The sequence below is a fragment of the Dermacentor andersoni genome, chromosome 7, assembly GCF_023375885.2.
Source record: "Dermacentor andersoni chromosome 7, qqDerAnde1_hic_scaffold, whole genome shotgun sequence".
Lineage (NCBI taxonomy): Eukaryota > Metazoa > Arthropoda > Arachnida > Ixodida > Ixodidae > Dermacentor > Dermacentor andersoni.
Genome location: NC_092820.1, coordinates 135979053 through 135996380, shown reverse-complemented (window position 1 = coordinate 135996380; position 17328 = coordinate 135979053). Strand labels below are relative to the sequence as shown.

General features: G+C 47.6%; 1 protein-coding gene across 1 annotated transcript in view; it reads left to right on the top strand.

Moving 5' to 3' along the window:
* Window positions 1–14730, top strand: part of LOC126534614 (uncharacterized) — a 28399-nt gene extending 13669 nt beyond the window's left edge. The window contains exons 2-3 of the mRNA XM_050181886.3: window positions 10500–10586; window positions 12386–14730. Coding sequence (XP_050037843.1) covers window positions 10500–10586; window positions 12386–12657 — 359 coding nt within the window. The 3' untranslated portion in view covers window positions 12658–14730. The remainder of the gene's footprint in view (window positions 1–10499; window positions 10587–12385) is intronic.
* Window positions 14731–17328: the final 2598 nt, after the last annotated feature.

The window sequence follows — 17328 nt, the reverse complement described above, 5'->3', positions numbered from 1 at the left end:
CCTTAACGCCGGGCGTGAGCGTCATTTGATCGCTCTGGAACGTACGCCAGGACGTATCGCAGCTAATGGGGTCGTCGTGACTGACATTATAGCTCTCCGAGGCCATATCCGCTTTTCCTTCGAAACCTTCATCCCAGATAGTCGTGTCATATCGTTTTCGCATTCTTATTCAGCTTACGGTCCCGCCTGTACTTCTATTCCCTCCGGCCCCCATTCCCTGTTCTATAGCCCGGGAATCACTTCGCCGACGGAACACACGTATTCCAAGCCTCGCCTCTCCACCCCCCACCCCCCGCAAGTACTTAATACAGTCCGGGAACACACGCAGAAGTTCACCGTTCTCGAGAGAAGTGACCCAACGCAACAACACATAACTGCATTTAGCAGGGCTAAACGTGTTTTACACGCACGATTTGTAGTATTCGTACACCTGTAACAGCGGACTCGTACAGTATGAACGATTTAATAACAGTGTATGTAATCTTGGCATATTCCAAGTACACGTTACCGACGAATCATTTTTATTTTTACTTCCTTCCCTAAATTCACACGAAGGTAAGCAACGCCAAATATCGACTGAATGTATTTTGTAAGCTTCCTCTATTGATTATTTCTTCGAGCATTTGCTCGACTGCCAATACACTTCCACAAAAAGACGAACTCTCCCTACTTTGTAGCGAAATACCAAAAACGCCCACAGTTGGTTGTAGTTTTACCTCATTTCTTTTTTTACATATGACGTCACATCTGCGCGACGAAGAGGAAGCGAGCGTCATCAGAGAAGAAGCCGCGCCAGTTACAGAACGTCGCAAATGCGACCCGATCTCGAGCGTAACCGACCCATGTCTTACACGAACGTCCTCCAGCTGTAAGCGGATGTAACGACATCGCACCGTTTTCGCTGTAATCGGCGGGGATGGCCCCTCGATTCCCCGCGCGGAATGTCAAGCAGCTGCAGGAGTACGTTCCTCGAACTTGCCTCAGCATCGGTATAAAATCGTTTTTTTCCCTCTCTCTTCTCTCCGTATTTACGACCACGTATGTCAAACAGAAGCATCAAAAAATATCTTACAGGAATGCTCGCTGCGTAGCGCGTCTTGCTGCATGCGTCGCCTGCGGCGGAATTTCAAGCAGTGTCGGATTCCCACGTTAGATCGCCGAGGAGCGTGCGACGATTCTCATTTCACGCTAGGCCGAGCGCGATATACGCACGCTGCGGGAAACCGTAATCGTCAGTCGAAATCACCGACGAAGAACAGAAACAAGAAGAGACGCCGTGCAAGGAAAGAAAATGTCTTCGCTATGCAATCCTCACGAGCACATCTGTCTCCGCAGGGCGATACGTCTAAAGACTTGTCTCTTATAGGTTGAATCGAGGGTTTTTACGAGGCGAGGTTTTGACTGGGCATCATCTATCCAGGTGCTGTATAACCGGAAAGTTATTGTGGTCAGTGATCAATTAGTCAAAGTACGCGAGAAACAGACTCTTCAGAGCCCTTAGCAAGGTTCCTTGGACAACCCTGTAAGGGAACCCGTAATGGCCTCCGAGATGCATTTTCTTTCGCACCTTGACTTGGTCAGTGGGTCGCGATAATACGTTCTTAGTTGGCTCGAGTTACCCGGGAATAAATTCACCGGAACGTTGCTCGATTCACTCTCGATGAAGTTGTACGTGTCGGACTGTAATGCGCTGTCACCGTCATCTGTCAGCTGAATCGGCATAATAATCGACGTGAAAGGAGTGAGAGGCTAGAAAGAAGGTAGGAGGAGGACAACGAAGGCTGGAACCTGGCTGACTGTTCTGCACACTGGAGGAACCGGGACATAAATAAAGGATCACAGGAAATTCCCGGACTCGAATTTGTTCGACGTTTGCGTACGAAAGAAAAAAAAAGTACGAACGGTCTGAGACGCAAGCAGGCACTTCCTATCGAGTCTAATATTACTCGAGCAAGCAAATTTGATGTCTTCGATAATGGTATCTTTGCCAGTTATCTTAGTCAAACAAATCGAACTGCACTCACTCAAGAAACTGCAGCGACCACTGAGAGATTGCACTTCTAGTTTATTTAACCAACGCAGGGCAATCTGGTTTGTCCTTCGGACGTTTTAATTATATAGTGTTAGTACAACTCTTTCTTGCATTTGGCCATTTAGCACTCGCCAGCATGAATCGCCAAATGTATACACTTGAGTGAGCTAACCACTTCTCCCAGCTTCCGCACAGCAGAGGTCGTTAGGGACATCTCATTTATGGTACAGCAATGTGGACGCGTATTCGTAGAATTGAATTGTGAAGTTCAGGGTGCCAAGTCTGCACAGTAGGTCATATTTGAGGGACTCTGTAGTGGCGGGCTCCGGTTTAATTTTGACCACTTGGGGCTCTTTAACGTGTACCTAAATCTAAGTGGACAGAGACACAGAAAGAAAGAAAGAAGGAAAGAAAGAAAGAAAGAAACGGCTTTATTTCTGTTTCCCCGACAGGAAATGACGAATTGCGGAGCCGGCACTTGAACCCGCAACTTCTTACTCAGGACGTAATAGCCACTGATCCCCCGTGGCGGTCAGCGTGTGGACGTAACGTCTACATGCTTACGTGTGTGACCATATATATGTACAGTCGACCAAAAAAGTTTACGGACCAAGAGATCTGAAAAAAAAAAGAAGCTGAATATCTCCTCAGCCTCAAAACGCAGCCTGGTGTTCCCATTTCCATCCTTTAGTGGTACGTGCGAAGAACATTCGGATGCCCGGTTTTACTGGCTGCTTTTAAACGCTACTCGCATATTTAGAATTTCTTTAGATATCGTGGTCCGTAAACTGTTTTGGTCGACTGTACATAGATACATCGCTCATCGCCGTTAACGTAGTGTTACTAGCACATCTGAAAAATCGCAAGACGCTTCGAAGGACGCGCGATCCCAGTACCTCGGGGGCGCTCTTGTGGCCTCCCCCCTATGTAGCCGGACGCGCCCGGAAGACGCGAGGCCCGTGGCAGCGTAGGTGGAGGTGGCCTGCGTCGTCCCCTCATTTGCTTATCTGGCTGTAGCAGCGGCAGGTTCCGTTTCTTGCCAAAGCGCACACGTCAGCGCCTTCGTAATGCAGGAGCCGCCCTCCGCGTTTCTCGCAAACGACGTCAGCCCCGTTCCTTTGTAGTAGCCGCGGCCCCGCGCGGAGTACTTGAAGACGGAACGTTGCGCAAACAAAATAGCGATATTTGCATGCCGGAAAGAGGAGTGCGTGCATGAGTAAGTGTTGCGTCGTTTCACCCGTTGCACGCGCGGCTGGGTTCAAAGTGAACTTCAAGGCCGCGGACGTCTCGTATACCGCGTGTTACGAGACGTTATGTTAGATGCCGAGCTGGTGGTGATGTATGGTGGCCCATGACAAATTTATGTTCACGTTCATTCCGCTGAAATCTAAAAAAACAAGAAAGCTAAATCTGTCAGCAACCCGGAAATGAAGGGCACGCACAAGCCATGGTAGCCACGCGATTCTTTGTTGACTCATTCTTTCTTTCTTTAGGGGGGGGGGGGGGGGGGGGGGCAGGGGGGCGGTGTTATTGATGAAGAGGCCAAACAGTGTCACAGCATGTTCAAAACCAAATCCACATTATGGGGTGCAAAGCAAGCGTCATACCAACGACTCTGCGAGAGGCTGTCCCCCGGTTATCGCTGTACAACGAAACTGAGCACTAGAACACGTCCTACACGCCGTGGTGCCGTAGTGGCTTTGACGTTGCCCCGCTAAGCCCAAGGGCGCTGGGTCAAGTCGCGACAGCGGCCGCATTTCGCTGGGGGGGGGGGGGCAAATGCAAGAACACCCGTGCATTGGGCGCACGTTAAGGAAGCCCAGGCGTCAAAATTAATGCGGGGTCCTTCACTGCGGCTTGTCTCATAATCATGCCGTGGTGTTGGCACTTGCAAACCCCATAACATAATTCCAGAATACGTCCTGGCATACACTGACGAAGAAATGCGCGCGGTTGTTCTATGGAACGGAAATACTCTTGTCCGAAACGACGGCACTGCCGCGAGTTTCCAAGAGCTCCTCCACCCAGAGGTCTACAGGATGTATAGGACTGGATACGCAGGAATGCGGGATTGGGCATAAACGTAAACGCTCCGCTCGCTGGGCCCGCACACACCCCGGTATAGCACCTGTCAAAAATTCAAGGACCCTCCTCCCGACTCGTCTCCTCGCTTCGTTTCTTTGCGAGCGCCGAGTGAGTCGGGTCTTTTCCGCGAGCACGTGATGACACCTCGCGCACGCCTATCTGCGCGTGCGCGTGTGTACGCGCCTGACTCCGGAAGGCTTTTCTTCGAGTTCTCGCTTGAACGATCCATCCTGCGTGGGCGGCGAGGCGAGGCGATACGTGAGGAGACGGTTCGAGGCGTCCGTGTGTGGTGACGTGACGTCTGCTTCCGCTGGAGCCACTCGTGTTCCTAGGGTGTTGCCGGCAGCAGACACGGCGCGCCGTTCTCCGCGAAACGCAAGGGTGGTGTTAGGAGTTTAATTTTTTTGTTTGTTCCTGAAAGCGTATAGTGTCTAGGGTAGAGTTTCGTACGGAAATTGCTAATGAGAACTCTGGCGCTATTATCGCTCACCTACCGTGCAAATAAGTGGGCCTAAATTTCGTGCTTGCAGCTTCAGACGTCCTCGCGGCGTTATTTCTTAAGCTTTATTTTCCTTTCTTTTTCAAATTTCCCAGCAATCATAGTTTTATAAAACACACCATGGCAATAGGTCTCTACGCCCATACGTTCATTTGGATTTGTTGCACTTATAATGCAATATTTCATAGAAATGACGAATTCGCAAAGTCACAGAGCCGTTTGAAGCGAGGAGCGCGATACTTGGACAAATCCATGTCTACTGTCCAGCATTCGCACCTCGTCTGAACCGCCGTACTTGCCGCTGCTGTGGACGGTATAGCGCTAGAGTTGGCTCTTGGTAACTTTTGTAGGAAACTATATTGGACACCGGCGTACAGGCCCTTCCCCCATCGCAAACGCACCGTGCCTCTCACCCACCAAACATGCGGTACGCGTGTTGGGTGACGCGATGCTGCCGTCTGTTCTGAGGAGCCTGGGCAGCTCCTGGGTCACGCGGGCGAACACACAACTGTCAGACTCATGACGCTATACTCAGGCAGGACTCGCGAAACAGCCCGTGGCAAACAAATAGCGCGAGTGATTCAGTCCACGAAACAAACAAAACAAAGCAAGAAAGACAAACGTTGCGGGTCCCTAACTTGAGTGACTTGCGACTTATGATGAGTAGCGAAAACTTGCTCAAGCGTTACGAAACGCGTTGGCGTGCTCGTATGGAGCGCGGCGGCCGGGCAGCTTGCACCGTTTTCCGCTATACGATGGCGCTTGCGCAAAACCTTTTGTGTACAGAGAAGATTGCGGAACCAAAGCGTATTCTGCCCGTCCAGAGCTGCAGGCGGGCGAGTTGACCCTCTCTCTCTCTCTCTCTCTCTCTCTCTCTCTCTCTGTCGACAAGCCCGTAGTGCACTTCTTTCTCTAGTTGGCCTCTGAGGAGCAAGCACGGTAAACGTCGTGAACACGATTTAGACGTCAGTTAACGCTCGAACGCGGAAGCTATATGCTTTTGACAGCGTGGTACTTCCTAGACACTCACTCATCTTACTATTTTTGTTCGTCCCTGTAGCCACGGGGTTGCGCGAATAACAGGAAATAGTGCTTACGCGAACGGCAGTGACTCTTTTTGTTGGGAGAAGAAAGGCGTATGAAAAACTGTCCTTGCTCGTTCCGCGAGTACGTCGACGCTGTTACCGATTAGCGATACAGGCACATTTAAGGACGCGCCTCGCTGACTAAAACCCGCGTACAGCGCTTAACTTTGACTCCACAAGGCCGAGATACAATTCTCCATGAACAATGGCTTGCATACCTCTATTTTGGCTATATAGAGAGTATGTTACTCAGTTTTGCGGTAATGGTAAAATCATATATGAAGAGTTCGGACAGTTACTTTTCTGGGGTGATAGGTGTTTAAGTCCACCAAGCGGATACATGCCCATTGCGGAGCACAAACTTGGGATATCGGCCTAGACAGATATTGGCCTGCCTTCTGTAAGAAGACGAAATTATGAGGTAATTCATTTTTTCCCTTAAGTAAAAAAAAAAAAAAGAAACATGCCCTGGAGTTGCCGGTGTTAGCCATAATGATCTACAAAGAAATTTTATATACCTAAAGATTGCATTGTCATAAATCAGGAACACTGCCATTTCAAGTGGTGTAATTCCACAGTTAAGAAAGACTAGCAAAATTTGCATCTTTACAAAGGGCGGCGCACGCAACAAGGTTGAAAATTATAGACCGATTTTAACAATCTCACGCTTAGCTCAACTCTTAAAAAAACATTTTTTTTAATTATTATGATAAGATCTGTAGGAGGCCCTCTCACGCTACATTGTTAAATAAGCTTTCGCTGCTTGGATTCAGAGGGCACGTTCTACTTAGAAAATTTTCTCCACAGCAGACATCCGTACGTCTCGATTGGACAGTTCCGAAGTCTGAATTCTGGAGCTACACACGGATCGATATTAAGTCCATTGTTATTTAACTCGTACGCTGATGACCTTGCGAACGATGTATATCTGTTTCTGTTCGTCAATACGCTGACGTCATTGTTTTGCTAGCGTGCGCATCAAATTATGCAGTTGCGATTTCCACTGTGCAAACTGGAGTTACAAAGGCAATGGATTGGTTTGGAGCTATCCGTACTGCTGCCAATTTTTCTTAAGCACAGGTCATCTTGTACCAGAACCCCCTTGTGAAAGTATATCCCGCTGTTACGTTATCTTTGGTACGGGGCTCACTGCTCCCTATAGAAGAGTGAACCTCACGTCTACTTGTGAAGTACGTTCGTCCGTCCTTCGACAGCGACATTTCGTGAAGCACCCATCTTGCTCGCATATGTGAAGAAGTTGCTTACTGTGTCACGCATCATGTATAGGAAAGATATGTCATGCCAGTGTTGGTCCGAAAGGCAACTGTACATGCTTTAGTTTACAGCATTCTCCAGTACGGCATTTAACGGTAAAAGTCGCAGTGCTCTATTCGATCTCGAAACAGAGTTGATTCTCTTCTGCCTTCTTTGTTGAAAATTATTACTTACAATATAGATATTTGTAATTAAAAAAAGGAGTACGTGGTGCACTGATTTTGCACGATTTCGATGCGCTGTAAAATGGAAACGGCTGCTTTCAGAAACTTGTGGGTAAGCTGCCTTGGGTGCCTCACGCTGTCCCTCGGCAGTCTTGGGCCTAGATTAAGCTACTGAATTCCTAGGTGTTGAGCGGCGTATGGAAAAGAAGGCGGGTATTTTATGAGCCCCCATTTTTTTTTAAATCACTGCCTCAAGATGTCCTTGATGTTGATTCCAAGCATAAACTTTAAAAGACGCTCAGGCGTACTTCTAATCAAATATTGGCTTTCTGGTTTGAAATAGTTTTGCTAAATATATGTGCTATTATGTCGCGCTGTCCTTTATAACCTGTCGGTCCTTTTCTTGCGAGCTTTGACATACTTGTCTGCTGTTTCCCTCCGTTCTTTGCATTGCCGATAACTTGGACGAACTATTTCACAAGTATCGCTGCGTAAATTTTCGCTGTCTGCCAGGCTCTCTGCCAGTCGAGAGCCGTCTGTGCCTGACTTCTGTATTTTTATGTCTCTTTGTTAATGCAGGTATTATTGTTATTATTATTCGTTCCAAAAGAAAAACCGACAAAAGGAAAGAAAAACAATCAAATCTTACATGAGTATAACAAATCATTTGGTATACAGTGCTTTTAATTAGTAATTGTTTTGCTGGACTATCCGTGAACTAATCCGTGCGTTTCCGACGGCTTCGCATAATTTTCGTTAACGTGAACGCATGGACTGGCTGACGGCTCCCTCGTCTCCTCATTTTTACACAGACGGAAGAACGTACGCGCGCAGGCACCACTCGACGCGTGATGGAAAGCCCGGTGGCCCTGCCGCATCGCGTAACGCACGCCCCCTTCGCACTGTATAATCACCGTCTCTCGTCGCGGACCCCGCCCGCTGCCGCAAGGCGCCAAACGGACGAACGTTTTCCTTAATTCGGTCTTCTTTTTTTTTTTTTCCGTTTGATCTCGCCCAGCCTTCAACCTCGGTTTCCCCACTCGACAACATTTTTTTCTTTCTTTTGTCTTCCTGTAAGGTGAGATCCGCTTGCGCCGTTGTCTGCGACCTCTCTCTCTCTCGTCTTTTCTTCTTTTTTGGTTAGTCTTCGAAGCTTGCGTTGTGCCGTTCGCTTCTAGGAGAAAAAGAGAAAAGGTGAAGGACTCGCCTGTATCGTTTCCTCGCTTTATCGAAGTCACCACGTGGCGGGTTTCCCCCGTATGGTACGATTCCTGCCTGCGCATTAGAAATGTCTGTGCCGGTTAAATTTAGCGACTGTACGCAACATGGGCGTTTGAAGCTTGCAGGAGCGTCACCTCGTAGGTACACGAAGGGCGTTTCGAAGGCTAAATATAAATAAATAAGAGATTCGCCTGAGCCCCGTGGCGAAGGCTTGCGCAGTCGTGCGTGAGGCGTTAGAGACAAATAACGGATGAGAGGCCACACGCGACCGAAAGAAATTGCGGCTCTCGTCTGCACGTGTACTGAAGATCGAGGTGTTAGCGCCGATTGACGGCGTAAATAGAGAGTTTTAGTTTAGGGGACGCAAGCGGCTTGCGTACGCAAGAACTAGGGGCGACGGTAATGCGCCTGCGCAGACGGAAGAACGCGTGATGGAACGCGTTCTTCGTCTGCGCAGGTCTGCGCATGCGCTGTACCGTGGCCCCTAGTTCTTGCGTACGCAAGCTGCTTGCGTCCCCTAAACTAAATCTCTCCAATGAATTCGACAGACGTGAACATCAAGTTTTAGGTCGGAAGAGAAAACGAAGAGAAGCAAATAATAGTAATAATAAATGGCAAGTGAATTAGAGGATAAAGTGGGGTAGCCACTTTGGAAGAAATAGAGGCAAAGAAAATTGAACCGACAGCTGTGAAGGGGAACAACTGTGACGAAGCGTACCGTGACCCTTGTAAAGATACCCAGCCTGCGAAGCGCTGTTAACATAAAGCTGCCACGCTTTTCTCATCCTATTTTGTTTGTTTGTTTGTTTGTTTGTTTGTTTGTTTGTTTGTTTGTTTGTTTGTTTGTTTGTTTGTTTGTTTGTTTGTTTGTTTGTTTGGCCTCTGTCACTGGCTGATACCCACTGTGGGGGATTGGCCAAGACGCTGATGGAATTGGAAGGCGATTAGTAATTCCGATTTACATTACAGAGTGCTGTCCTCCTCTTCGCTCGTTAGAAATATTGGTGCACGTTTGTTTATGCGGAAGCGTATGTTTATCTTACCACGAAAAATGTAAAGCAAGCAGAGAGTTGCGTTGGGTCCCTGTATTTTGTCTAATTCGGACAGGTGAATTATTGAAGAGTGGCTGTTTTGTGCAACTGGGGCTATGTAACCGGGCTGTGTCATGGCAATGTAAGCTTATTAATGAAAAATAAACGGTGGTGAGATGGAGGGAGGGAGGTATTGCTTCCAGTGATGGGAGAAGCAGCGGGACTTTGATCCAGTTCGACGCCTTCGTCATTCAAAGCACATTGAATATGCCGCGCTCGTGAGCATCTCCGTGTGTTACCGTAAAGTGACAGTTTCGGAAGCGAAATTAGAAGAAAAAAGAAACAGTACCGTGTGAGACACGGGAGCTTAATCAGTAGTGTTTCATAAAATGTAGTCGTATAAATAGGCTGGGCTTGGTAAAGGATTGAGAGTGCTGATGTTATAGCCGTGTAGATCACATGATCTAGTGTGACTACATAGATAATTTCCCGTATTCTTCTTATGCGCCTACGGAAACACAATGTTATAGCCGTGTAGATCACATGATCTAGTGTGACTACATAGAGAACTTTCCGTATTCTTATGCGCCTACGGAAACACAATGTTATAGCCGTGTAGATCACATGATCTAGTGTGACTACATAGAGAACTTTCCGTATTCTTATGTGCCTACGGAAACACAAAAATGTCTTGTGAAGTTTGGAACTTTTGAGTCAGTAATGGCAATTAGTTTGTAATGACCATGGATTATGGGATCATGGTAATTAAGTTTTACGAGTCTGTAACTTGTCACTCTCAAGAAATGAATGCTGGCGGGAGCTTGGTACACATTGCTTTTCTCTCCGCTTGGTAGGACGTCATGAGACGAGAGTAATTGCTGTCCAGAAATCTGCAGAAATTGTTCCTGAAAGAGTGAAAAAGGAATGCTAGGCTGGCTACACTAGGTAGAACTGACTGAGATGATACAAAAGGAATGTAATAGATAAAAATTAAAATTAACAACAATAAAACAACAGATCACATCCAAATACACAAGCGGGTCAAAGGAAGCTTGCAAGTAGTGATTCACTAAATCCTAAAAATGCTGCCATTCCTCTTCTGTGCAGATTCCTGTCCACCCATTCCAAACTGCGGTATCGGATACACGTGCAAAGTTGTGAAGCACCCGGACAACTGCCCTATCTGCAAATGCGGTGAGTGTTGTCATTGGCGGAATCACAAGACCGACAAGGCGCTAAGTGGTGTGGCCGCTAGCAATATATGGAATGCTACAATAACTAGTCATTGTGGCCTTAATGAGTTGCTACAAGCATCCATAACACATGGTTATTGGGCTACTTGAAAATGAGCCACAGGATCATAATGAATCAGTCTGCTAACCTGCCTATATGGACCGATAACTCCAACTGTTAAAAAATCAGTCAGTCTCTGCGTCTATGTATCGATCGATCGAAATACAAATCATATCAGAGATGATTAGGTGAAAGAAGACGCGAGTTGGTATACTGTACCCTTGTGTAGATCCTTTTCACGGTGATCCCATGGGCGCCGCCATATTTGATCACGTGGTGACGCGTCCATTGTTGTCTCGGCTGCCTCCACGTTTACAATGGATGTGCATGACGCCCCGGTGGGGCTCAGAAAACATCTGTTTTGGCGGATATCGTAAGCGGTAATTGGGTGGACGACACGAAGCTTTGGTCGCAGCTTCAGAGGACACATAAGAGCTTTCTGAGCTCATTAAGCGTTGTCGAAACTCTGCGAGCCCAGTATACGATGCCTGTACTATAGAAGCGGGGCTAGAAATGGATTCAAAGCTGTCCGAACGTTTCGCTTCTGAATTAAATCAGGATTATAGTGTCTTTTGCTCTTCGTTCCTTATTTACCAATCAATTTGAAGCAGTGGCTGATCTTGTTTCTGACTCAATAACGTTCCTCAGTGCGGTCGCTACCTGATCGTTTACATTCTGCCAAATCGCTCGCGGTTGTGATCAGTTGCGGTAGATTTGCCCCTGTCGCGCACAATTAAGGCTTAGAACTTAGATAATCTGTACTTTGTAATAGCTTGTAGCTAAGACGCATTATCGGTAGTCACTCGCTTAACCTTTCAACAGTCACGAAACATTCAGCTTCAAACATTCATATGCTGTTGGTGTTGTCGTCATCCACACTTCCAACGCGTAGATTCCGTTCACTTATTCTTGATGCGTGGGCAGTAGAGTCGGTATAAGTGTGTGTGCGTGTGTGTGTTTGTGTGTGTGGATAACGTTCAAAGAAATTACTGCATCAGGAAACGGCGCTACTCCTTTATCACGTTGTAATGAGCAGTACTCACTGTTGCCGGCGTTACGAGGTTGAATTTCTCTCGAGGTTAGCGATACAACGTTGGCAGATGAGTGAACTTGTTTATCCTCGAGGAAACCTGTGCGTCGCGAAGGACCGGAAACACAGGGAGTCATTGTGTAGCAGCACTTCGTGAGCTTCGCCACACAGATTCATTCCGTTCTTCTATATCCCAGTCACTGTTCTTGCATTCAACTGCACATGTCTTCCCTCTTCCGTTTCACATTTTGCAGCATGAATGGAGCACCACACTGCATCACCAATTACCCAGTTGCATTTCCGATAGCTGATCGCACAGTAGCATGGCAGAAGGAGTAATGATTTTGCATTCGAGTACTTTTGCACGCTTTTGCCTGAGGCAGCGTGCGACGCGCGCGCTGGCAGCGCCATCTCATTCATCTGGAGCAGACTGCTCCATGAAAAGTGTCTATATGAATCATGGATCTCCAAACACGCAGCATTAAAGCACAATCGCACAAGCGGGCCCTCTGAATCTGCTATACATGTAATAAGTTAGCGCATAATTCCGTCAATAGCTAATGGGTCAGCCGACAGCTCACCCGACACCAAATGAGATCAGTGACAAGAATGTTTGACCAGTCAGTCGGCTTATTAACTTTTTTTTTACATTTCGCCTGCCACGACGCAGTGCCCTGCGATGACAAGCCATGCGTGCCGAAGGAAGGCTTCGGCTGCACCTCGATCCAGATGGCCACCGGTTGCCGTATGTGCCGCTGTCTGCCCTGCAAGGACCTCAAGAGCTGCGAGGCACCCTGCACCAAGACCCGCAACTCTGCCGGCTGCCCCGTCTGTGACTGTCCCGGCACCAAGGGACCCTTCCCCACGACAGCCGGCAACCCCGAAGTCGAGAGCATGCCTTTCGACTACCAGAACGACGCCGAGAACAGCTTCGACCCATGAGACGGGCAGAGTGTGCAGCGCGAGTCTGTTAGTCTTGACTTGGACTTGGAGGCGCTGTGCTTCGACTGAGTGGGGCCCGGCTTGTGGACCTTCGTCGTATTAATACTCCTTGCGGAGACGGTGTAGTAGCATTCACAAAAGCTTTGTGCTACTCGTCTTCTTGAAACGTAGGCACAAGGAACCAAGCTGAGTGTGTGTGGCTCGCACCAATGGGTTGAGCGCAGCTGGACACAAAACAGTGTGTTGAAACGCTTCAGCTTAAGGTATACTTAACGCAATGCTGCCCAGTGCGAGAAGCTTCCGCATAACTCGGGTGTGTTTTTATCGAGAGCCAAACTTTTCCAGAAATCCAGGCGCACAAGACGCTCCGTACGTCATCTGGCCATATAGCATTGCCTTTTGTCTAGCTTAAGCTGAGGTACTCAAACGCGTCACTGGAACGTCATCGAGGCGTGCACGTTCAAAACATAAACCGTTCCTCGGATGCTTTATCTAACGCGACGAGAACCGACGTGGGAAATGCTTTCCTACGTGTGTATCAATACGAGGTCAAAACCGGAGGTCAAGACTCACGTTGGCCACGCTTTGAAAGATGTTTCCAACGAGAAAGATTTGAGTATCACACGTGCTACATCTGACCAGGCGGCAACCGGCGCTGGACGCTGGTTGCTTCACCTTCCATCCTCACCACCACATCCCACATTGCTGAAGTAGCAACCGATGAACTGAAACACGTAAATCTACGCTGCTTACTTATCAGCGTCACCTAATGGTACGCGGCAGATAAAGGCTTACACGTCATGGATGAAACTTCTTGAACGATTCTCAACAAAAGAAGACAAACAGTGTTTTGTGCGGAAACCATCAGAGAGTGCACTATGTTTCCTTTCGTGTATATCTGCATGCGTAAGCGTGGAAGCTGCAAAGAAGGCTCCAATATACAATGAACGAGCGGAAGCTTCAAGGTACACCTGACTAAAGTCGCTTTAGGAACGACTAGGCCGAATTCATCTGAACCACACTGTGCACAATGATGGTCCTTCCTTCTTCAGCTTCATTTTGTTAGGTGCAGCAGCGAGATGGTGAAACTCTGTATATGAAGTCATGCAGGCGAATACTACTTGCGATCTGTGCAATGCAATATTACCTGCACTAGCAGAGGTATAGCCACCGTGGAGAGTAGTCAACACATGAAAGAATTTCAGTCCTAAGTGTCAAGGCATGCCCAGCACTGTTTTTACACTTTGCGAAAAGTTCATACGTGAAACACGAAGCACAACGTGAAACACGAAAGTACGCTTCGAGTACCAACAAAACATATTGTTGCACTGACATTGCTTCTAGGCACTGAGCTTCATGATCGTCGTTTTGAATATTCGGCTTATTTAGAAGCTTCCGCAGAAGCCATTGAAGAGGGAAGAGGGAAGCTGCACTAAATTGTGTCTAATGTTACTTCAGCTTTAAGTACAAACTCACGTCATGTAGAGCTTGATGGCTATCTCTTCCCCGTTCACTGTACACTCAATCGATGATGATGTGAAGTGGTTGTTATGGCTGCACACCTGAAGTGTTTGGAATAAGATTTTACCAGCAAGCCAAAGTACTGTATTTTCGAGATGTCCAGCTTGATGTTCACGTCCGTGAAGTGGTGATGTTCATCCTTTTACCCCTCCCGGCCAACCGCCAGATTTGAAAGTTCGAACAGCTTCAGCCAAATTTGCAGAGTAGCTTGATATGATAACGGTTTGTACAGGTTGGAATTTACGTATCACAGTGTAATTTGTCGCAGCATGTTGACAATGAACTTGTCTATGTCTCGATCTGCGAGAGCTACAATGTGACATGACGCGCATCGTGTGAAGGCTTGATGCTCTTTCGTAGCCATCCATTGATAGCCTGCAATATTGTGTATTAAACTTCTCAAGCGAACTTTGCAATATAGACGACGCGATGAAAAACGTGCAAGGCACATTACCAGCGCCCCAAAAGTAGTTTCCTTTATGTTGTTTTTTCCCCTTTCAAACGCCAAAGTACCTTTCGGAGATATTCATTAAATGATGTCAATACAATGAACCTGCCTTGTCTCCATATTTTTGCTTCTTTCGTCTTCACATTAGCATTCACTGCTCATTCTCTTCTTTTTTCTTTCTTACAAAATGAGCAGCAGTACGTTCTGATACCACACGATAACCCTCACGGATCTAAGGTACAGTCAACCACAAAAGCTTATGGTCCACGGGATCTTGGAAAGCGTTCCAATTCCGAGCAGCCGGTAACGGTAGTCAGCCAAACCGAACATCATAATGTTGTTCACATATACCAGTAGTAGCTGTAAATGCGAATACTAGACTGCGTTGCGAGTCTGCGCAGATACTCTGCTTTTTCTCAGATGTAGTGTTCCGCAAAATTTTGTGCTTGACTGTACATCTTCGGCACGAGTGCTCCCTGAACCTGGCACGTGTTCTCGAGCTTGCTCTTTTAAATAAACACTAAATAATCATATCGCTGCTCTACAGTGGACGCTTCATAGAAGATAAGGACGACGTTCGCCCAAACTGTGATCTGCCGATTATTGGCCAATCCCCCAGGGTGGGTACGTGCCAGTATATCCCAAAGATCTGCATCTACGTGTGCTCGACAAATAAGCTTGCCTCAATGATCGTTCCCCGTCTCCCATAAATAGAGATCTCACCGTAACAGAGTTGGTGGATGTGCGGGTTGCGATAAAACTGACACGCAGAAAGACGAAGCAGCTCCACGATATCATCGGCAACAACTTGCCGGTCACGATCACTGATTACGACACGTGGGGATCTGTGGCGCAAAATGATGAACGGCTGCACAGAGCGCGAAACGACCGCGGCCATTGCTGTAGGAGTCGCCACAGTTTCGGTGTAGCGTGTCGGGTGGTCGACGCAGATCCAGTGGTTGCCATCCCTTGCCTTTGGTGGATTGCAGAAAGGGGCCGAGAAGGTCCGCATCAACGATCTCGCACCGTGAACTAGGAGGTGCGATGGGATGGAGAAGTCCAGGTGAGTCTCTAGTGGGACACTTGTAGCGTTGACGTAGCTCACAGCTGGCAACTTGGGTAGTGGTATTCTGACGCGTTTTCGGCCAATAGAAACATTCTTGTGTGCGCTGCCAGGCCCTAGAAGGTCCCATAGGTCAGGACCTAGAGTCGTCGTGCATGGCCCAGGAGCACATCATGCCACAACCGCTTGGGAAATACTGTAAAAGCAGATGACGCCTTCGGCGGAATAATTTCGTTATAGTGATATCTAGGAATGTGATATGTATGCTATATATCTTCCTCGTAGCTTGTGATGACATATTTGGATGTGCACAATGTTAAATTTGCCTGTTTTTATTAGCCTTTTGGGGCAAAAACATTTCTGATTTCTGTTACCATACTTGTATACCACGCCTAAATTTTTCTTGGCGATGCAGGTATTCCGTAAATAAATTCCGCTTTACAAGCGGAATTTATTTACGTAGTCCCATGATTACATATAAAGAATTAACTAGGCCCGAGCAGACGCCGCGAAAGTCCATGACGTCACGGCGACTGGTGGCATGTGACGGCGGCGTCGTCATTCGTTTAAAAGCAAAGCTTTTTTCTTGTCTCGTCCTTCGACTTCGCACTGATGCAACCGCTCGCTGGTGGCTACGGTCTTGCCGATAATAAGCCGATAATACAACTTGGGTCACTGGGTATGGACTACTGGGTGTGTGCCTGTAGTGACAATTTGGTCACGGGGCATGGGTAAATTTGCATGTGCGACTGGGGCGGTGCCAATAGGTATATGTGCCCGGCAGGAGAACTTGGTTCCTCTGGGTATGTGCATCGTTATACAGAATACATAGCGCAGAAAGAATAAAGGACAGGACAAGGCAGGAGAAGCGCTGGTATGTGGGTGGGATCCGCCGTCCGTTCTTTGTCTTTTCCGGCTTACCAAGCGATTTTTCACAATAAACATGAGTTTTTTTTTTGTACTGTTGATGGATAACTTACTAAAGGTCTGGCACTTCCACCCGACCAGCGAAGCACTGAAAACGATAGCAAGCTTTAGCGTTGCGCCAAAGTTCTAAAACGGCGTTCTAAGAATACGCGGGGACGACATGTTAGAGCGACAGAGCACACGAGACTACTTCTCCCGTGCTGTATAAACAGCGCCCTGGCAGCTACCAGGCATCTCACAACGCTCGCGCAATGAGGTACGCCTCCACTGTCGTTGCAGGCGTCGCACCTCAATGGTGCACGAGATGAGAGATAAGGAAAACCGGGGCCGAATTCCGATGGTAGTGACGGTGTGCAAAAACGCTCTAGCGCAAAGCTTTGGATGCATGTTAACCAACCTTGTGGAGGGCCAGAATTACCCCAGAGCCCAACGCTAAGGCGTTCTAATGTGAAGCGTTATTCGAATCCACCCGCAACAGCATGTGTTCTGTGCCATAAAACAATAAATCACTATAGAAAGCCTGCACATATAGTGCCAGCTCATGTGTTACTTCTAAAGCATAGATGCCTCGCAATGGAACAATGCATTATATTCAACCACTTGTTTGATTTCTCGTAATTTGGACTACATAGTTTTTTTTTTTTGGAAGTGGCTAGGTGCCACTATATAGCACGTAATTTTGACCGACGCATTAGCGCCAGTCAGCACACCT